Source organism: Trachymyrmex septentrionalis, unplaced genomic scaffold (assembly GCF_001594115.1).
Source record: "Trachymyrmex septentrionalis isolate Tsep2-gDNA-1 unplaced genomic scaffold, Tsep1.0 scaffold70, whole genome shotgun sequence".
Classification (NCBI taxonomy): Eukaryota; Metazoa; Arthropoda; class Insecta; order Hymenoptera; family Formicidae; genus Trachymyrmex; species Trachymyrmex septentrionalis.
In genome coordinates this window covers 628,778-652,724 of record NW_017305885.1, presented here as the reverse complement: position 1 = coordinate 652,724, position 23,947 = coordinate 628,778, and the positions used below count along the sequence as shown (strand labels likewise).

The 23,947-nt window shown below is 36.8% G+C and overlaps 2 protein-coding genes across 3 annotated transcripts; one reads left to right on the top strand and one right to left on the bottom strand.

The window, feature by feature from the left end:
* Positions 1-416: 416 nt before the first annotated feature.
* On the bottom strand, positions 417-2,348 carry LOC108753698 (probable 39S ribosomal protein L49, mitochondrial). Of its 2 annotated transcripts, none has more exons than XM_018495545.1 (3): positions 1,936-2,348; positions 827-1,013; positions 417-726 (listed from the first exon to the last, which is right to left on the bottom strand). In XM_018495545.1, exons 1-3 carry the CDS (start codon positions 2,242-2,244, stop codon positions 452-454), a joined length of 771 nt encoding a protein of 256 aa, XP_018351047.1. In that variant the 5' UTR covers positions 2,245-2,348; the 3' UTR covers positions 417-451. The 2 variants fall into 2 exon arrangements, with proteins under 2 accessions (XP_018351047.1, XP_018351048.1); XM_018495546.1 differs by lacking the exon at positions 1,936-2,348 and adding an exon at positions 1,410-1,909 and having other exon boundaries at positions 437-726.
* An 88-nt stretch (positions 2,349-2,436) lies between these two features.
* On the top strand, positions 2,437-12,563 carry LOC108753697 (titin). Its single transcript, XM_018495544.1, has 7 exons — positions 2,437-2,548; positions 3,510-7,721; positions 8,313-8,388; positions 8,969-9,231; positions 9,378-9,533; positions 9,622-9,935; positions 10,055-12,563. Exons 2-7 carry the CDS (start codon positions 3,534-3,536, stop codon positions 11,766-11,768), a joined length of 6,711 nt encoding a protein of 2,236 aa, XP_018351046.1. The 5' UTR covers positions 2,437-2,548; positions 3,510-3,533; the 3' UTR covers positions 11,769-12,563.
* The last annotated feature ends 11,384 nt before the right edge of the window (positions 12,564-23,947 follow it).

The window sequence follows — 23,947 nt, the reverse complement described above, 5'->3', positions numbered from 1 at the left end:
TATATATATATATTTGTTGAAATGATTTAATTTGGAATTCATATGAAAGATATTGTATTTTGATTTTGATATTTGTATATTTATATTGAGAGTTAATTAAAAATTGTTATATATGCAACATATATGTACTTAACACATACTTAATGCATTTTAAAAAGATGTACGGATAATTTCTTTGATATTGTGATACAAACACATGTATTTTCACAGAAATAAATTGGATATTGTTAAAGTCCTAAAATTATGTTTCCTATTTTCACCAATAAGTAAAAATATTTGCATGTTGACAAATGAGGAACATGAGATACGATTCTATAATTGAGTAACAATTACAAGGCATTAGAATAATTTTACGAAACAATATTAAATATACAATAACATATTTTGTAACAAAGATTCAGTATTTATTGTAGATTTACAAAGTATAATTTATTATGAGAACCAGTTATTTTTAAAAACCTTTTGTATTCATCCATGTTTTAACACGATTAACATAGTCACCTTTAATTTTAATTAAACCTGCAAATTCGTTTATCTGGCTAGCAATTTTATGTCCCACGCATTCTTGTAGATATTCCTTCATGTCTCGTTCCAAAGCCCATATATTTCCTTGAATTCTAGTAATTTCTGTAACTCTTTTAGTTCCTCTGGGATTTCTATACAAATACACAGGCTGCATATAATTTTTCGTACGTTCTATGAAGTAGGGGTTATCCTTAGGCGAAGCTGTTAAAAAATATATTATTCCGAAATGAAATTTCAGTTCATGTATTTTTGATGCAAAAAATGAAACATGTAAATAAAATATATTTCATAATTGTCATACCAGATGCTGGTTTATAGCCAGATGGGAATTTATTTCCAGTAGTTGGTGGTTTCGGTATAATTTTGTATGGAAGTAAACGCTCTATATATTTCCATTCGTTTTCATCTTTGGTAATATCGTAATCTGTGTAATCTTCAGGTGTCTTATATTTTGAAGATGATTTGTAACTACTCCATCTCTGTTGAATCTAGAAATAAATGCAAATGATTTGTGAGGAACTTTACATTTCTTATAATATCAATCAACTTTGTCATCAATTTAATTGATTTTGCATTATTAGATAAGAAAGATATCAAAAAGTTTGCATTTTCATCCTAGACTTATAAAAATTACAATTTTCATACACATTTGTAAAAGTAAATAACAATAATATGTATCATTTCATTTAAGATTCACCGATACAATTAAACAACTCGTATAACTGTAACATACAAGAAATCTTGGGAGAATTGAGTCGGAAACTACAAACAAAATTGACAACCACGCAAAAGATTCTTGAACGAAATTGTTCCAATTATCCCAAGATAACGAAAAAAGGACGTAAAGAATTGCGTGAAATCGTCTGGAGAAACCCGACACATACTTGAGAGACTCGCGTGGTCGTGACGCGATTCAACAACTGTACAGAATTCGAGACCGCGACGAGGTTACCACATGCGAGAATCCGAAGAGTCGCCATTTTGAAAACTGTAGTAAATAAGGGTCGGCGCCGTCGGCGGCCATTGAGATGAGCATCGTACGAACGAGACGGGCGCGGACGCAAACGCGTCCTCCCTGTACTTCTCTCTCTCTCTCTCTCGCCTTAACTCGTCACTATTCGTCAGTGTTCGTCACTGCAGCCGAGTTGGGCCGAGTCTGGCCTGCTGGAGGGTCTGGACCGCGGCGAGTCTCGTATCGCGGGCAACCGCGTGCCAACTCGCGGCGCTATCGTGATATTAATTTTTTTTTCGTCGGAGTATCAGACTCGCGCGGCCCGTTACTGCCGTCGACGACGTCGACGGGTCGACAGCGACCGGATGACGAGAGGTAGGTGAACGTGAACGTGCGCGCTAGCCAGCGCCAGCCAGCGCTCGCCACGCTACGAGCTACGGTCTACGGTGTGTGCTTACGGTGTACAAGATCCACGCTCTGTAAAGTACTGTAACCTGTAACGCGGGGTCAGTTAGCGCGCATGTACCGTAGCGTTTCGTTTCCCGACCCGAGTGGTGGAGTTGGAGGCGGGGTGACGCGAGGTGGTGACGCGACGCGGCAGGATAAAGTGAAGTGAAGCGATCAGCGAAGTGAAGTGAGGTGTGAACGTAACTAGTGGCCATCGTCGCTACTCTCCCGGTAGCCGGCGTCGCGACGACCGACGTCGTCCGACGGTGCTCTCTTTCAACTTGTATCATCGTTGTCGAGAGTCGGTGGCGCGATCGCATCGGTGTCTACCATCACGATCGGTCCGGGGGTGGCGAAACCAGGTGAAATCTTTAACCTAGTGAAAAGTGACGAGATCCGTGGCAGGGTGCGATCGCAACCAAGCGGAGCAAGTAACGCCTTGTTATCGCGAACGGACTATGCTCCTGGGACAAGTCGCACTCTATGGCCGTCAGGTGGCGGTAGCTGGAAAATTGTGGGACGGCGTATAGACACCCTGCAACGGGACTGTTCTTTTCACGGGGATTGTTGTTCGCGTTTATTCGCGATCATCACGGACCTACGGCAGGATTTTCAGTCCCCAAGGTGAGTACCGTCGTCGGGATCGCAAGAGGGCCTGCGATCGATCGCCGTTTCGGGCCCGTCGCGACGAGATACCATCCCGAAAGTTCGAGCCGAGCTTCGACCTTTTGTTTATTCGTGGCGATTTTTTTCATCACCATTTCGCGCGACGATTTCACGACCTTCCCGAAGAGTCTCGAGCGGATTTCTCGGCTTGATAGTTAGCATGTGACGCGCGCTTTCTCGCGAGCGCGAAATTGTCGCGAACGGATTAACGTAGGCCGAGATATCGCGCGAAATATTTCAGCCGTGCGAGAGAAGCGAGAGCGAGTCAGCCGAGCTATCGGAGCGCTGAGCGCTGAGCGTTGAGCGTACAGAGCGAGGCGCTCCGTGCATTCGTGTGTGTTAACGCAAAGTTTGTCACGTAATTTTTCTGGTCGCCAGGGCCGCATCTAGCAACCCCGCTATCCTCTCTCCTATTTTCCGTCTATTCCGACTCGACGCTGCGTCGCGTCATGCAGCCACTTTTCTAGCTCCCTGTTCGCTGTTGCCCTTCCGTCGATGTCTCTCTCGCACTCTCCCTCGATTATGCCTCGCTAAATTGTGCGGCGTTTCACACCGCGAAATGGTATCGCGCGCCCGCGCGCACGCTACGGCTCCTTGCCGTTGCAAAACGTGGATTTTGACTCGCCATTTTACTTTTACGCTAGTCCATCTTTTCATGGATATTTACAAATATCATATATTCATATAGTTTCTTTTCGTAATCATCGTTTTGTCTTTTACTAAGTGTTTTGCTTCAAGTTTTTTTCTCTTTCTCTCTCTTTCTCTCTTTCAACGATTTTTCCATTGAGTCATTCGAGATTGTTTTCTACATGTAGTAATTTTATAAACAGTTTACTATTGTTGTAATAATTTGCCAAATAATTTGTCAACGATGAGTTTAGATAATTGTTGAGAAAGTACAATGTAAATGACGTTACAGGAGCCCAATGTGGGTGGAAGTGAGATGGCATCCAGGGAAAAGAAACCCTTAGCGCCTTCCAAATCGAAACAGAAGGCGAGTAACGATTCCGTCTTGCCATCCAATGAGGTCAAGAATAAGAAAGGCAAGTCATTGCTGAATGTAAAACAGCAGCTTGCGGCACAAGAGATTTTTGATACAGTAGCGACAGGTAGTCAACTTCCTGTAAAAATAGAGGCAAGCTTACCGCGTAGGAATGCTCTTAAAAATCTGAAACGTAAACAGAACCTAAGAGCAACCAAGGCAAATCTTATCAAGTCCAAGGTTACCAAGAAAGTGACCAACAGGATAGCTCCTGACATTAAGAGAGGTGCCAAGGGTGCGAAGAAAGTTCGACAGCCGGAAGATTCGATCGCCAAGGCAGCAGATATCGCTCAGAAATTTTCAGAAAATCAGACAAACAACGGAGACAACGAAGGCAAAGGAACTGAAACACCAAGTAAAAGTGCCAAGAGTAATCTCAGGACCAAAAAAACCAAATCTGACGTTCAAAATAAGGAAGAAGCTGGTGCTGCGTCGAGTGCTAAAGTCAGTCCGAAACTTGGCAAGAAAGGAAAGACAACGGAAAGTCCAGATTCTTTGTCTAAGAGTGCCAAAACAGTCAAGTTAACGAACTTGAAGAAGAACAGTTCCAGTCTTGTAAAAGTTACGGAGACTGATAACAAGAGTGGAAAAAACCGGAAGAGCACTGGCAAGGAATTAGATTGCGGTACTAGTGCAAGAAGCAATACTAGTGTTGAAAAATTTCCAAAGACGATTTTAGATAACAAGAATTCTATCGATCTTACCATAGACGAAGTCATTGCTTCAATGTTAAGCGACTCCGAAGTTGAAAGTCAACAAAGCGTTACAGAGAAGGCTGAAGGAAAGGCGAAAAGGAGTAAGAAAATGTTGGTAGATGAAAATATCGCCTGCGACATCGAGATAAAGAAAGAACCCGACACCGATGACACCAAAGGTACATCGGACGGAGAGTCTATAGAAACGGATCAAGGACTTCAGAATGCCATTCAGTTGAGAAAAAGATCGAAAATCGGATATATCGAGCAACCGTCTCAAAGAAGTTTGCGAAATGGAAAGCAGCGTCAATTGTCAGATTTGGGAAATTCCGCAGATAACGATCCTAAAAAGCGGCACAGGACAAATTCGGATGGAACTGTTATTTCAGATAATTCGATCGAACATATCTCGGATTGTAATATAAATATCGACTCTTGCTTTTCGGATCCTGGTTGTAATGAATCACAAAATATTGCAGCATCGAGCAAAGAGGAGATTTGTTCTAAGGATGAAGCGTTTAATTCCGAAGAGGATATTGAGACAGGATCGGAAATAGAAAACAACAATAACAGCGATCGCGCAGACAGGACAGGCGAGACCGGACCTACACTACGTTCTAAAACTAAAGCTAAAACTACGGAATGCGAAGCGACGAAAGACGATGATATTAAAATCGAAGACGTGCGAATAGTGCCCAGATGTACGGAAACGCAAGAAGATTCAAAGAAACTCAATAATTTCGAGCAAATGAAAAGGGACAATATTTTAGCCAAATTCACAGACAAATCTAAAGGTCGCAGAAGTAGTTTAAACATAGACATGAAGAAAACAGTCAATTCCTTTTATAGCACTGATAAATCAGACGGCAATTCGATGTCAAAATCGCAAATAGATCAAATGATTGAAGACATTAAATTAAATATTGCAAAATCCATCGAAAATAAGATCTTTGGTCCGGAAAAAGGTCTTGGATTAAGTAAAAACTTTGACGTGCCTAAGATTGAAGAAATTGTTGCACCACTCAGTACGGAGTCTCAGAAAATGGGACTGGAAGACAATACTGACGAGGATAAGTCCACGGTTACAACAAATGAAATCACGTCAGAAAATTCAGAAAATTCAGTACCAAAAGTGGCTGACACTGCCAAAGAGATTGAAGAGAAACTAGTCAAGTTTGATATTGGGGAAGCAGAGACACATTCGCAGAATGTTCAAGAAAACAAGTCCTCCGATAATGATGGAATCAACGACGTACATAGTAACTGCGAGTCTACATGTAATATAAATAATAGTAATGCTGCGGAACAATCGTATAAGAATGTAGATGAACCAGAAAAAGAAAACGTTAGTTGCAGTACAACCAGTGGCGCCAATGTCAGTAGCACCGAGTCGAAGATATTAGACGAAAATAAGAAGATTACGAGGAAGTCTCCGAGAATCAATGATAAAAATTTTACTGATAGTGTCAGCAATAATGAAACGAAAAAATCGAATAGGACACCAAATAAAACAGTTCCAAGATCGGATAATATGGAGGATGTTGTAACGGATATACAAAAATCTACAAACGAAGAAACGATTTCAGAGGATCAAATTTTGGATGATGATATTGTAAGTTTACCAGTATCTGCGTCGATGTCCCCTGAGCAAACAGAGAAGAGACTTGCAGAAGAACATGTACAAGCAAAAGAAACAGAGGAATTAGAAATTGAAATCTCTCTGAACGTTATAGATAATTCAGAAGAAGCAGAAACATTGGAAAGTATATCTCGTGAGGTAGAAAGATTAGTAGCGGAAGACCACTCTGCCAAACCATTACCAAATATTACAAATGACACGATACGAAATAAAGAGATGATGTCTGATACAAAGGTATTGGATAAGGAGCCGGAGGTTCAAAATAATCAAGAAGCACCTGAGACCTCTTTGCTATTAGGATCAGCTGTCGATGACACAAACGAAACACCAAGCAAAAGTTTAGACGGGAAGTCTGACACAACTGAGCTATTACGAGACAACGATGCATCTTGTAAGACGACGCAAAGCGCAAAACGTCCAAAAGTTAACAATAATTTATTACACGTACCAACTCCTGTAAACTGTGATTCAAATAGTAGCTCTGTAAATTCTTCGTCTGTACAGTGCACCTCTGATCGACTGAACATTGAAACTAAGGAGGATCTCGACCATGATAGTAGTAAAGAATTTAACAAATCTAGCGTTATATCAAACACGGACGAGAGTACATCAGAACAAAAAATAGAACATGATGAAGCTACTCTAATAGCAGATCAAAGCAGTAAGTTCTTGGACGGTAAAAATCCTGATGAACGAAAACTTCTTAACGAAGAAAACAAGAGAGTATTACGAACTCGTGATAAACAGAAGAGGCTTGAAACTAAGCAAACCGCATTTCGCAACCGAGAACACGCCGACAACGTAAAAATCAAGGAAGAATTCGAAGCGATTCAAAAAACGCAGATTTCTGGTGTATCGAACGACGCTAATGAGATACAGGGCTCGGTGGATGATGCCGAAAGTTCTCAGAAGACAGAAGATGTAGATGATTCATTGAACAACGAATTAGATGTCGGCGAACTCGAGTCTCAAGCTCGCAGCCGTCGCGGTAGAGAGGTGAAAAAACGCAAAGAGGAATTATCCAACAGTTCCAAGACCAAACGAGTCAAGCGAGATCTGCGAAGGTCCGATCAACAGAATAAAGAGGAAACTCTGCTGGACAACGAGGTTGCCAAAATCAATGAGAACAACAGATCATTCTTGAGTAAATACGGTAGCGCCAGCGATGAGCGCACGGATAGCTTTCGTGGATTCTTCGAGCAAGGTGGACAAAGTGGATTGGTGGACAAAGTCGACAAAGATCCTAATTTACGCAGCAAATCGGAAAATGATATCGAAACGATCGTTGGCGCAAAGGTCGGCAAGAACGAGGAACGACAACTCTCACGAAATCTATCCGAGAATTATGTGTCGCAACAAACATCTGGCAATATAGATATACTGGAGAACGAACGCAAGGCTCTCAAGACACCGGAACTCGCGCACAAGGATTCCGACGAAACTTCCACGTCCGGCGAATCGTTCAACAGCGGTACGTCGAAGATTTTAGAAACGCCTGAAGATAAGGAGAGGAAAGAATCCATTTTGCGATTATTAGGACTCGAGTCTTTAGAAGAGGCCGCGAAGAGACAAAATCAGCAAAAGAAGAAGGAACAATTATCTACAGGTACTTTAAAGACGATCATCAGAGTATCGCAAAAGGAGAAAGACAAGGACAAAAGAGGATCGCGATCTCCATTGAAAATGGTTCTCAAGCAGCAGGGACGTGGAGACGGAGAGGGTGATTCACCCGAATTCTACACCATTCAAAAGGAGGTGAGACTTGAAATTTTTGCTCGCTCGTATAGAAAAAATGTAACTCATTCGCTTATCATACGATAGCTGCGTTCAGCAGAAAAAGGAACTTTGCAACTGTTCTAAAATTTTTGAATATGATTAGTTTATATATTTAAATCCAGTAACAAATTAAGGACAAGACCGATCGTATTAAAGAATTTTACAATAGTTGCAAAGCTGCTTTTTCTGCTGAACGCAGCCATTGTTTCTTACTACATTTATCTTCCTTTAATCCCTCCTTTTTTTTCTTTTTTTGTTTTTTTATTTGATTCTAAAATTGTAACATCGATCGTATTTAATTGTCGATGTAGTGATAAATTTTTAGTAATGCTAATTACACTTTTTACGAGATTTATCCTTTTTATACACATATCAGAACGCGTGCGCTTCATGACACGATTTCTGAATTTTGAGATTTCTGTTTCAATTCTACGCGTATGAAAAACAAGAATTTAAAAGAGCTGATAATGAGAATTATATTTGGGAATTGAATAGTAAGCTAATGAGTTAGTTAATTTGATTATATATTTTTTATCAAAATCCAATTATATTTTATTTCTTTTTTTTCAGTTTGGAACCAGTGGTTTGGGAGATAGCAGCTCTGGTGCGAACCGAAAGTTCACTACTAACCACAGACATTCTTGCGGTAATCCTGGTTGCGGGAATAACTAAATTGATAATCTTACTTATTATTTCCTTGGTTACCTTTTTCCAAAAATCTCACATTTTCTTTGATTTTAGCTGATAATTTAGACTAGTGCAGTATAGTAAGTGATTGTTCACATTTCCATTTCAGATAGTTTAGAGAATACTTGATTAATTAAAATTATTAACGTCCCACGTTCATTTTTTTCTTCCATTGTCTGTAAAGTTACTTACTATGCTTAAGACGATTAATAATACAATGTGTACTATGCAAAATCTTTAATGTGGTATATGGTTCAATTGAAAAACAATTATGTTTCTCTTATCTTTTTACAATTTGATATGGAATATTGTGCAACACTTGTTTTACAGACCACTAGTTCCAAAAACTACACTTTAGCCTAATTTTTATAACAATGCATGCTATTTTTTTATGCTGTTTGCTTTTCAAATTAAAAATCACCTGCTACCTTTTGCATTCTCACTAATATCGCCGTGTTTACATTACCTAAATCAGAAAAAAAATTTTAAACGCAACATTTGACAAAATATTACCTAACTTGTCAATTTTATTATCGTAGATGACGATAATGAGGAAGCTACGCCTAAGGATCGTCAGTCGCTTGTTATTCCAGAGAAATCATCTTCTTTCTCTATACATCCTGGGCGCGTGTGTGCCGACGTATGTTGCTATTGCTTTGGCAAGTTTGGTTCTTTGGACACGCCAATGCATTTAGCTCAAATAAAATCTGATGAAAGACGCAAAAAGATCTTGAACATAGAGAGACACCTTACAAAAGATTCGTGCCTGTGCGACGCATGCTATCGTCATGTTGATAGAAAGGTTCGTTATTTCTCTATGAAGATTATATTTTATATAATTTATAAATCTTTACTCACATTTTGTATTATAAATTAACATACACACTAAGTGTATAATTAATTTTGATACTTCTCACTGAAAACTTGCCTAAAATCTTGCTTTTTTAGGCGAACACTAGCCCAGCAAACATGCAGCAGAAGCCACAGAAACAACACAGGCAATTAATGATGTCAAAGTGTTCAATTCGTGAATGTCGAGATCCCACGCGGCATCACGTTAAACGCCGTTGGTTGCTCAAGATAAGAACTGGCATTCAGAATCAGGTTAATATTTGTAACTCGATTGCTTATATATCTAATAATGAATGGCGTGTCGATTTATGCATACATACGAGAAATATTGTTATTGCAGGTCGATATAGACTGGGATTCGAGTCAAAACACCACAATGTCGTTCTGTGTTAATCATTACGAGAAAATCGTACACTTCTTGACTTGCGCGCTCTGCAAACGCCGACTCGTTCGACAAACTACTCACCCATTGAATATCGCAGAGATCGACGAATTAAATCACAAGCTCAATCAACAAGGAATCCTCGTCTTATTAGCGGCCGGTACATTCGTGTGCAAGTTATGTCGTTACTTCGCGCAGTTGCAACTCAAGTACAGAGAGGTCGAAAATATGAGTTCGACTCATAAGACCTTCTGCAAAAATTATCGAAAACGGTGAGTATATAGGCTCAGCGTGATCTCTAACATATAGCATAGAGATATCAAGCATAAAGATTAAAGAAACTTGATCGAAAAAAACAAGTATCTGACGAGAAGTACTTTCCAATGTACAGGGTCCTGAGTAATCTTGGAATCGACATCGAAGACGAGGTCGCCGATGACGATTTGTCGCAACAGATGAATCAAGTGAATCAGACCAAGGATAAGAAGAGTAAGAAAAGCATTAAAAATTTACAGGTTAAAAGTGGAAGCTCTAAGTCTCCGGAACGTACAACAAGCGGTACGTCGGACAAATCGACCCCGGAACCAAACAAGAATGAGAGTACGATGGAATGCAGCTCCGAGATGGGTAACGAGAATCGCGCCCCCAAGTCGAATAACGACGAGACTGATGGTATGGACGTTCAGTATCTCGAGAACACAGTGGAGAACCTGAAAAAGCGCAAGATTCTTGATCTACATTCGTATACGTCAAGCACATCGATCTCCTCGCTATGCGACGGGATGATGGCGAATGGAATGACACTCGGAATGGATGAGGTTACCTTGACACGATTGCCAAAGAGGCCGAGACTTAATAACAGTAACAACAATAACGATATAGCGCCTGTGGTGCAGAGACTCGGTGCAAATCCTTCCATCAGCGTACGAACGCTCTTTCCAGGCGAGGAGGAAATGAATCTTCATGTAAACATCGAGTTCCAGAATGTGCGCGAAGTTACGCCACAAGGATGGGAGAAATGTGCAACGATGATCCAGTATGATCGCGAGACCAAGCATCTGTGGCAGCAGTTGCAGCGACCGTACGGCAACCAAAGCTCCTTCCTGCGACATTTGATCCTTTTGGAGAAATATTACAGAGCTGGTGATCTAATACTTGCGCCAAACGCCTCGCGAAATGCGATCAACTACTCTACATCGGTGCAAAACAGATTGATATCGTATGAAGGTCCAGAGAAAATGGATGAACCTATAATGGAACCGATCGCAACAGAGTACAGTAATTCGCGCCGTTTGAGCGGTGGTTACGTTTTGGAGAAGGACAGATTATCCGTGCCCGGTACAAGTTTGATATCCAGACCATTGACTAGCAGCGCGACGTCATCGCATTCGGCCAAAATAAACTCACCGCGAATGCTTAAACTCAGCTCGGGGGTGTCGATCATAAAAAAGTCTCCTCCAAATTTGCAACGATTGACTATACCATCTACTAGCGGCAGCGGTGGTGGTAGTGGCGATGGCGGTGCCAGTGGCAGTGGTGGTAGTGGCAGTAGCGGTGGCAATAATAATAGCAGCGGAACTACTGCGACAACCAACGGTGGCGGCAATGTCAAACGGAAAGACAGTCCAAGTTTGTCCTCTGTTTACGGCAGCGGCGGTAAGGTGTTTCAATTGTGCGAGTCAGACATGAAGCGAATGCAAACATTCAAACGGCAGAAATTTAACGACAAACCTGTTACCGGCACGAACAACGGATCGTCGACTAGTGGAAGCTTCAGATCGCCGCAATATCAAAAGACACAAATTGCCGTTCCCGGCCACCATCAGCAATTTCAGAGACACTTGCGAATGCAGCAAGAGATGTTGAATCGTCAAAGCCGCGGTGATTTTGAGCCACTGATATGCGACATGACGCGTACCGCTACTTGCACGAATGAAAATAGTCCAACAACCAGCCAGAATATTCTTCACAACCTCAATCTGCCCAAGTCGATCCAAGTGACAACCAAGCCGACGTCAACAAGCACTCCAATTCCGATTTTGCCGAAAATCCCGAAATCTTTGACGGTAATACCGCAAACTGTCACGAGATCCGCTGAAAAATAAGAATGAGAGACGTAAGTAGACGGTTGTATGTATGCAGTCTCTTTTTTCTTTGTTTCTTCTTTTTTTAAAAGAAGAAAACACAGCGGTAAGGACGAAAGGTCGATTATACAAAATTGTATTTGTACGCTTTTTTACGCGTTGACATCGATCAAATCTCGAAATTACCGCCAAAGTGAAGCAAAATGATACTGAAAATTATGGTCAATGCTCTGAGAGCAATTTTTGCCTTATGTGAGCGCATTGTGATGCACTTACTGAGCCTGAACGCTCAAAAACACACACATTGATTTTATGTTACGGTTAAGACGGGACAAATTATAGCGATTTATATTTGTTGCATCGATCGTAATCACAAACTTGTAGATAGATTAATAGGATAATTCGAGGAAATTGAGATACTTGGATTCTAACGAGATATATTATACATATATAACAACCAAAGTTTCGCTATAAAATGCATTAATGAAAAACGTATTAAACAATGCTGTTTTCACAGAAAGTGCCTAAAGCGACAGAAGGTAGGTGAGAAACCGTTACTTTACAACCGTTACATTAATTACGTAATTATGCATATGAGATTCGGATTCTCGATGCGGTAAACGTAGGTACATACCCTGCGAGTCTCTAATAAGTATTGGTACAATTCGCAAATAGAGTTATCTTTCGTGAAGAAAAATCGATAGAAAGATTAAAGGCCGAAATTTACAGTAACAATACAAAAAGAATAAAATCTCAAAATCTAGAACGTTTGTATTATAAAAGGAGTAGAGGACCATAATAAGATGATTCCCCAAGCAGAAGTCTTTCTAATTAGACGCTGTTACTTGTAATTACTATTTTCAAATACAATTAAGTAGATGCGCTTGTATTTTTGGGATTTTGTAATTTTATTGAAAATTCTTTTATGAAAATTAATTGAAAACGATTTTTTTGCGCAATCAGAAAAAATTATATCTTTTTCTCGATGATTTCTCACGAAGGATCGCTTCCTTATTACTGGCTATATCATCGATTTATCGAATGTCCTACACATACGTAGAAGAAATTCATCACTTTAACAGCATTGCATCGATTTTGATTTAAAGGTACAGCTTGCGTCTTTTCTTTTTTCTCTATATTTAGTTAATTATAATAGAATCGTAGTGGGAAATGTGTGTATTAAATGAGTAGGCTCCTTTATGATTTATCACATGGAAAGATTTAAATTATAAAGGTGATATTATTCAATTTGCTTACTTCATTTTTTTTTTCTTAATCAACATATCGAACATATCTATTTTTTGAAAAAGGAAATTGGTAGTTGGAAGGGAAAAGAGAGCATGAAAATATATATCGAATCTTGTCTGGTTGAATAATTGTTATTGCTAATTCGTTCCTCTTACCGTGTTTAAAGAGAGAATTGGACATACAATAGTCATGCGGCAATTGCATGCTAGTGGTGCAAGTCATTATATTTTATCTACATAAAAATCCTTTTTGGGTGTTCGCGAGAACGACTCGAACAAATGTATATTATACAATATAATATTGGCCTGCTCTTTAGGAGCGTAATGACAAGAATATAAATAATTAAATAACAATTTGAAGGGAAAGCTTTTCAAAGTGTTAAACTTTTAAGGGAATCGAATAGATGCAAAGTGAGCGTAGATTTAACATTCTTATTGAGCTTATTTATTACGTTACTTATCATTAATACGCATTGTACATATAGACCGATAGAGTACATTATTCTAGTTTTTAATCGATTTATAATGAAAACTTATTATAATATAATAGAGTTGAAGCGTTCAACTCGTTTGTAGGATTGCGAACGATCGGACGGTAAAAATCGACGATCGAGATGTGCGTGAGACTGTGAGGATTTTCTCTTTTCGTTTCTTTTTGCGTACATCTATCATTCGATATTTGACATTCAATGCACATCATTATCACACTACACCACTTCACGTTCCTGTTACACATATGCGAGATTCTCTTCGCACTGTTCGTATCAAATAATTAGCAGAAAACTTTATCATTCGCTTTATCAAAAACTGAAATATGCCTTTGAACAATCGATAGTAACGTGTCAAATAGTTGTTATAGTTTTTATATTGTAAGAAATATTTATTATTGATGCAGATTATTCTAATTATGATTTTCTGTCATCATTATTGTCGCAATTGTTTTATTACTTTGCGTTATTCATATACTTATTTGTCTAAATAGAAATATCAAAATATTTGTCAATTTGACGCGGTTCTATTTGCGCTTGGATCACAGAAGAAAGTTTCACTCTTAATGATTTTTTTATCATACATTATAATCAGACATTCACATATATGATTATGGATTGCTAATATGGATTATTTTAGTGTCTAACTGCTTGCAAGTTTAAAAAAATAAATATAAGACAACCTTTTTACCATTATACTAATTATTTACAATCAAGGTATATTATTATGTATGATACTCTTGTAGACAAATATTTCTGAGATGTTATTTTTTAATATATTTATATTGTTTTATTTCTTTTCTAAGATGTCACTTATTTGTTAATTGAATCGGTAATATATTTAATTGTTGTATTTTGATAAAACTATAAAGTTTCATGTAAAAACAATTCTGTGCGAGAGAATCTTGCATCTGCGAAAAAAATGATTCCTCTTTATCCAATGTGTACATAGATATTCTTTTAAAAATTGAAGAACTGTAGATATACCCTACACGAGTATAAATACGCGAAATAAAGTATCCATTTTATCGCAAAAATATTCAATATGCGTAATTAACATATATACACATATTTCGCGTACACTCGTGTATTCACATTTACATATAAACATAAAACACAAACACATTTAATAAATGTACGCTTAAACGCGTGCAAATGTACTAATAAAAGCATAGATTTATTATATGTATATTAATTATATATGTATATGTATATACATATTATACATATATTGTATATACGTGCTTTCTTAATTATATTGTAGTATATTATGGATGCTTTCCATTTAATGACACAAGTCATCAAATGGAAAGCACCCTATGTCTGTTATTATATATATATATAAAATATGCAGACAGTGTACTATATATAAAGAAAAGAACGTGACAATATGTTATATACATGTATATATGTGTATATACATATACACATACATATATATATATATAAATACACAACCACACACACACATACATACATATATATGTATATATATAAATACTTTATTTTACTAAGGATATTTTTGATATACCTATATATACATATATTCATATATGTATATCGAATTAAAGAAAAAAGGAAAATCACTGGTAATATAGTGATCATGAATATAAGTATTGTTATATCGTTGTGCAAGGATATCTTCGAAATCGCAAATCGTGATGGAGTGTGTCGCAAAAAAGTATATGTATACATATATATGAAAATATGTGTGTATATATATATATATATATAAAGATATATATATAATATGTAATTGTAAAATAAAATGAACCAATTGTGACACATATAGAATATTAATATCGATTTATCTATACGTGTTTATTTTAATTTTTTCATCCTTATAATTAATAAAATGTCAATAGTAATTGACAATTGATTGGCTTACAATTTGTCATTGAGAAAAGTATAAATGGATCACAGATTTTACATTGCATTCAACACGTTTCAATTTCTTTTTCTATTTTAGATAAAATCCGCTTCTTGATTATTAAAATTATTATCGATAATCAATTTGAAGTTTTGATAAATTCTTCTGATAAAATACAATTTTTTAATATTTAAGATTTATTGTTAGTCTTTTTGTATAAATTTTTAATAATTCTGATTTAAATTACGATTATAGGACTTATTACAGAAAATACATGTAAGTCTATCTGTTTGATGTAGAGAAAGTGGATCTCATGTTTGCATTCGTAGCATTAATTTGATTTTGTATATTCAATTTTTTTCAAAGTACCATAGTGCGTCATCTTAATGTCTTGCGAAATATTAGTGAAATATTAGTGCACGAAATATTAGAACATGTACACGATCCTTTAAAATTTTTATCAAATATCACGAAAGTGAGACATAGAAAGAAATGCTTATTATTCTTGACAAAAATTCCCAATTGTGCATTATGTTAAATCAAGTTTCGAGAAATACGACGAAACTTTTCTATACTTTATTACACTTGTATACTTTATTTTTGTCTTTTATCATTTATCGATCATTTATTTATCAGTAAGAATAAATTCTCAAAAGAGCATGCTATCTAAGAAAAATCATCAATCGTCGTCGACGATGATTGGAAATTGCGGTATCTGCGATAATACTAAACTTTCTCATAAACTCTATTACTTGGAATGCTCAAGAGTACCGCTACGAGTCTACTCGTTATTTGCACGTATTTTATACTCACGGCACACTCCACACGGCGCAGCGCGACACACATACTGCATACGCCTGTGATGCGATGAAGGAAGAAGAATTTGCAGATCGCGAACGAACAAGAACTGAGTTTAAGTTTTAAGAGTTCTATTTTTCTGGCGGAACAAAAAGTGTAATTATTGTAAATGCATGTCGAATGGACGATTTTGACTCTTGGTTACCCTGACTGATCGCTTTGGCATGTCCAGTAATAATCACTATTTATTAAATTGTCTTATTTTATTTTAATTTTTAAATTATCTTATTTTGTTTTAATTATTTACATTAAAAAATAAAATTTTAAATCCTTTTTGTAATTTATTAATTAGAAGCAACCAACCGTGAAATTTTTAGTCAATAATTTCTGACGCAAAAATAACTTTCATCTAAAGAGAATTCTCTTGGTTGCTCTCTATGGATGATGGCTAAATAAATTTCCTGTTTCTCTATTTACAATTAATCAAAGTTATAACGCTAATTGTTCCATCTGCTCGATCTCGATTGCTCAAGTATCCAATTAATTTCACATATACACCCCATGATCGGCATTGTGTATTCCAAGAGTCAACGAACGTCCCGAGAATGTCGGAGGTTGATCTTATCCTCGCGACGAAAAGTTGTACAAATACGAATGGATGAAGGTGATGCTACCGGTATTTTGGATTAGTCTCATTGTTCATTGCGAGATATGTAATTGCACAGATCATGAGTCGTATCAGGACTAAACGGAGATGTTTTAAAGACGAAGAGAAAAGCTGTTAGTGACGAACGATGAGTGAGATGAACAATTTTGTGTATATATAACGCAAGTCTTTGTAGAATTAGGAGAGCGTGTGTAAAATTATTTTATAATAACATATTTATAACATTGTTAATTATATTCTGATTAGTTTTTTTTTTTTTTTTTTGCGGAAGAAATGATTTGCATTATTGCAAAGATACAACGAGTTTGCTCAAATGTGACTGACGCGTCAAACAAATTGACATTGATGCGTACGTATCGATCGCGGTCATGATAGCAACAGCTTCATCCACTCGTCGATCGACTATTTCACTTTTTTGGTGACGAGAAACATCCGCCACGTAAATGATTGCAATATGAAAGCTAGATGATTCGCGCGATTGACAACGTTTCGGCGTTTTTTACGCAAAGATGCTTATTCTTTATGCACGTTTCTTACAGTCCGACTTGAAATCGCTCTGCTTTCGTGCTTTCGTCATGAAAAAAGTGAAACGAAAAAAATAATGTCGCGGCCTTGATAACGAGAGCGGATCTCGAGGAAAAATGCGAGTGCAAAAGCGAATGTGATGAAAAACGGAAATGGCGTCGCGTCACGCAAAATGTTTTAATGTTCTTTGCGTGTACGTGAACGAGAATATTTTTCAGAAAGGTGATATTTTATTAATGCGTAACGATAAAACTGAAGATAATCGCTGCGCGCAGTCAAAAGAAAGGAAAAGCAATACGAACGCTTATTTGGATTTTTAGGCAGGTTGGGCCTCTCGAGGAAATGACGTTTTATTATGTTTTTTAGACGTCGGGGACATGTCGCCGACAACACGTCGCGGTTCGTCACTCTTGTTTCTCTAATCTCGGATAAATTTCCCTGGAGGAGACAAAGACAAATGTCAAGGCGACGACCGAAGCGAATTGACGAATTGCGAAAACGCACTCTCGTCTCTGTGCGCCTCTCTTTCCGATACTACGTTCTCTACTTTCGATCTCGAAAATATATAATCGGAGATTCAGTTTCGATCGAACCGTAAAAATTACGGTTGCAACAGCTCGATCATGGAAATTTGACTTTCGAGTCGAGAACAACGGTCCGATTCACCTTTCTTAGAAATTAATTTAAGCGAGAATTTGACATTTATTTTCTTCAACTTTTTGGAAAAGAGAGTTTAAGTTTTTATTCTTAATCATTTATCGAGTACTTGACGCAAATATGGGCTCACCTTCGTAAGTCTTTATCTTTATCGGAAGTATTCAAAGAGCATCGGACAGTTTCTCCCAATAACTACATGTTTTGACATCCCAAAAGTAGGATGTGTAGATTACGAATAATCTATAATTGGAAATTGGAAAAATTCACCGACTAGAAGAAGAAGAGGAATTAAGGACGGACTTATATTTGCGTTAAGAGTATCTCGATAATTGAATTAGGAAAGTTATGGTGCAAAATATACTGTAGAACAGTGATATTGAGCTGGACGTGATCGAACGATACGTCATCTTGATCATCTGTAAAAAAAAATCTTCTGTTCTCATAATGTAACGTTTACGTTATTCAGAATTAACTTCAGTCCGAAATCGTGTCTGAAGATTAAAGCAATATGTAAGATATATCGCAGGGGGATCGCCATATAAATGTAACGAAACGCACAACACTTGTAAGACGAAACGGGGTTTAAGAATTTAAGAGTGTTTTTGTGTAATCACGATGTGCCTCGTTTCGATCGTTTGCTCTGCGCTCGACCGATGCCTTTAAATAATTCTTCAAAATATTAGAAGCTATTACTCTCTGCGATGTAAGAATGTGTGAGCACTGCATTGTAAATTTCACTGGGCTCTCGGGGTCGATTTGAACTTGGTATTGCATAATTTGTTAATTAGGCTCTATCTGAGATTTAGCACTAGCAGTACGATTAAGATCTATCGTATTTTTAAATATCAATTTTAATCAATAAGAATTACCATTGCATTACTCTTATACGCATTTGCATCTTATACCGGCAATTAACAATTTTACTAATCGCTTCTATATAATTCTATGCGAATTTACATTTGGAACTATTATAATATCATTACGGGTGTAATGAAAGCGAATTATAGATACGACGTATAAGAGTATTGCAATGGTAATTCTTTTTAATTTAATGTATCATTAACGCGCAAGCGATCTGAATTGTATTGCTGGCTACCGCAATAGACGACATCCAGTATTTCGATAACGATCCTTGATGAGCATTATCGATCCCTGATCCGTTAAGATAGAATGATTGCAAAAGATTTCACGTCAAGAATGTCAAAGTGATTAAATAATGACAAGCGAACGATTCTCCCTTTTTGAGAGGAATCTTTTTATTCGAAGTAATACTGAGAGAGGTAAAGCGGATAGAAATTGGAGGGATCTAAAAGTACGATCACGAGAGGCGCACTGAGTGCTTAGAACACAGAACGAAAGAGAAAGTAAAGGACTTTGTTAAGTGTCCGAGTTCTGATCTTGATGCGTCCATGCTCATATACACACACACACACACACACACATATATATATACACACGCGCGCGCACGCTCACGTGCGCATATACACACACATACATATGCGCGATGTTACTATTACGTTATTTAAATTAACACGTTAACGATAGTATGATAATCTTTTGTTTATTTAGTTTTTAAGCGTAATAGTTATTATACCATTAGTTCTTCATCCTTTGTGTATGCGTGTACATATGTATGTATATATACACATACATATATATAGATATGTATGTACATATATATGCGCAAATCTCAATAAAAAGGTAATAAAGAAAAGAAAAAAGTGTCCATCAAAGTGTGCAGCCTCCCATTTCATTACCACTGCCATTGCGATTTACATAATGTACATGATGATAATTATATAATGACAAATAAACAATGTATAATATATACGATCTTGTTATTGTTTTTATGCGCATGTTCTTGTTCTTGATTACAGAAGGAGGGAAAGAAGGAAATTGAATAGATTGCGGTTGTTGCTTTTGCAGTTTATTTGCAATTTGTTCATATAATTGGTAACTGATTTCGGATATAACTAATACTAGAAACCTAAACAACGTATGAAACTTTATACATATCTAATTATCTTAGTAGTGCTAAGGCGACTATTTACAAGTAAACGCATTGAGCCGTTTTTCGCGATGTGTAGCACAGGTGTCGGGAAAGTTATACACATGGATTCCGTTACCTATATGCATATCGCACACATTTTTCAGAAATGTGGCCCAGGCGTCCGAAGAAGGTTTGGATCTGTCTGTGCGTTTGCGTTCAGACTTTGCCACGGAATTGTCTCTACCCACATAGTGTTTCCTCTGCTTTTTCCAACTTTCTTTTGTTAATCGTACTTTCTTTTTTCTCAAATGTTAAAAATATCACAAATTACCAAAAATAACATTGTCGATAATGATGGCTGGATTGTACGGCAAAATTTATTTCAATAGCGAATAGTATCATACATGTCTTCAAAAAAACAATCTCTTAGGAGAAAAACTTGATACACGTCAGATGTTGATAAAAGTAAAAATTTGCATAACGTGCGAAAAAAAACTGTTCAAACTTGGAACAAGATGCTTACGAGTCGATGGCAGAAGTGACATGTATATGGGAGACAAATCATTCCGAAACATTATCCAATTCCTTTTAGCACTTTTGTGAGGGATAAATAAATTAGACAAAAAAAAAGAGAGGATTGCATGCTTGCTGATAGATCAACGAAATGTGGCTGCGACGTACGCTGATATCGATAACGAGCACTGATATCGGTAATCGTAATCAGCAAGTTTTTCTTCGTGCGCTACTTTAAAGGATAATACAATCGTTGCAACTTGTGTCATTGCGACAGGACATTGTGGAAGAATATTGCAAAGTACCGCGTTCATCAATTTCAACATTTCGTGACATTAGACAATTTTGCAACGCAAACATACGTGTATATATATAAAAAAAGATTAACATGATTATGCGGCACGGACAGAAAAATTTTTCAAACATTGAAACGCGGCAATTTCTATAAGGCAAAAATCGCCGATAAAAATTATTGTGAAAAGACGGATTAACAAATATATCAGATATCAAGACATTGCAAGAGATTGCACTATACAAAATCCGTCGAAATCTCCTGAAGAACTCGTAAAGATTTTTGGCCGCAATCTTCGAACAACTGTACGGTATGTATTATACATATAATCGGGGCGTTAACGTCATCCGATGCGTCCACATTCTCAAAGAAACTGTACAATGTATAACGATCTTTCCGTTTTTTTTTTGCATAACAAAGTAGTTGAGTTATGTTATCAACAGTATCCGGTAAATAAAATGTTTCTTGAATGTTAAAGCGCATTGGATGGCATTAATGCTCTGTATGTACACCGTTTGTGTGTACAACGTTTACAAATAATCTAGACATTTTCTTAACATAAAACTAAACGTTCAATTTAGATTTAAAAATATTCTTTTAACGCCAAGAAAAAAAAAATTAATAATCATTGAATTCAAAATGCTTCATTTAACATGTTGATAATAAAATAATAAAATATTTTTGCGCGTTAACTACACAATTTTTTCTAGTAAAATCGATAGTCTCTTTTCGGCCAACTTTCGCATTGATCGCCGCATTGATTCTCCTTCGTCAGACACTATCGCATTAAATGCGTTGTTCTAAGGAAAGGAGAAAAACTTGGCGATAAATAACGATCGAATGTACAGCCACCGAAAGACAAATTTATGACGCGCTCGTTACAATATGTTAAAAAAAAAATTCTCCAAGAACATAAATTTGTATTATCGTCTGCGGAAAGTAGGAAATTGGAATTTTCCTCTCCCATATCTGAATTTTGTCATTGATTTTATAATAAGATTAGTGGAAACCAAATTTTGTGATTTTCCTGTTTCCAGCTTTCCAATAATATATGTATATAGAATGATTTGTAGAAAAAAACGAGAGAGAGAGGAAAGCACCAGTAGGAAAGTACAGCTATTGCTTGCTAAGGCGTCTATTCCTCGAACATAAAGAAATATCATTAAAAATAATGTATTAACGTACAACAGCTAAGGCTCGTTGTGGCGTTACGCGATAGCGTGTCTTCCGTCGCGCTTACAAGACGGCTTACGGAGGACTGTGCTCCGGAATGAATTGCACCGCATTAGAACCACCGTTGAAAAACAGTCATTCGCATCCGGGAGTGCCGAAATTTATATATTGATAACAATATTAAATTTCAGATTTTTCCACAGAGAAAACCGCATTGCAAAGATTGCAGGTTTTCCATATGGCTAATCAAAGAGAATTCGCTGTAGAGCAATGCTCTCGAACGCAACGCAGAGAAGAAATCGCGCAGAAAGCGCACTTAACACCATTTGATATACATGGAAGATACATGTTCGCGGCGATTTTCATATCTCATCTTTGAATAAAACAGCGGTCAAAGACATTCGCGGTAACATACATTTGCGCTCAGCAAGAAATATGACATTTTAACTTTTAACGTTACTTTCAATGTCCGGAAACGGTTCCCAAGTTTCATATCTTACTGGCGTTAAGTTGCTTTCCATCCGCGTTCATAGTTCTATCTCGGTGTGCTATCTCTCTCGATATATAATTCAGCCTATATCCTTAACGTGTTATTAAAAATCTATCTGTGTATATACAAACAATGTGTGCACACGCGCGCGCTTTGTGTGTGCCATGCCGAAGGTTGCGTCGGTACTGAGTTTGTGTCGGTGGAGAACAGCATGCAAGCATGTATCTCCATGACGCTTCGGCACTGCGCGAGGTGCTTCAACGTATTTCAGGCAATTCAGGCCGTGGGCAAGGTTGGGCCGAACGACGCGAAGGACAAGGAGTCGCCAAGAACATCAGCAGCTTGACTCATAATTGCGCGTACAAGCTCATTAGCAGTGTCAACATATAAATTTCGAAAGTTCAAATTAGAACTATACATTTGCAACTAGATTTATAATGATTTAATCAGGGTTGATAAAAAAACATGTTTTAAACGTGTTTTAAAGAGTTTAAAACATGCTTAATTGACACTTTTAATATGCTTTAAATAGATTTTTTTATAATACTGTTTAAAGCATATTTTTGAAGCATCAAAAATATTTAAGAAGAAATATAATATGTTTTATTCTTGAAAAAAAAAAACATTATCTTTACCAACCCTGCGATTTATTAAAAAAAAATAAATTTAATATAGAAAATGAAAGAAAAAGTGAGGAGAAAGAGAAAAAGAGATATTATTCCATGAAAAAGAAATTGTTATAAAGAAAGGTATCTTCTTATATTACAAAGGAAAAGGATTAAAAACTATTATATATACTGAGTTGGTTGAAATACGTGTCTATCAGCCAACTAAACTTAACTTTAAATATTGAACTGATATTATCGCATATAAATAGATTAAGCATGGTATTTAAAGAACGAAGCCTTATTTGCCAACATAAAATCGCACTGCAAAGACCGATTCTTAATTTTGCAATATCATCATATTAAAACGACAAATGATATAAAAATTTATTCATGATTCTGTGTATATGAGTCGTTGAATTAATAAAACGCGTTCTCACTAAAACTATTGCCAAACAAAATGGCCAATTAAAGAGCGGTATACATTCGCTGTGTTATTAGATATCTCGTGTGGCTGCGCGTTCAACATTGAGTCAGTGCTGTAAGTAGATTATTACCAGCATGAGTCAGACTTGCAGGCAATATATGATATGACCGAAATACCGTGCATACATTATGGCGGCATCGTCTATCATACACATTACTTAATATCATCTATTTATTGATAATAATTAATGATAATAATCTATTTATTAATAAATTTAATTTGAATCTTTAAAGTAACAACAAATTAAGGTTAAATAATAAAACTTTCAATTACAATTCCGATATTAAGTTGAAAATGTTAGTAACAATCAATTATATTTTCTAATCTTACTAACATTGTAACAACCGATTATTTTCGTTATATTCCATTTCGAAATTTAACTTTTTGTCGACCCTTGT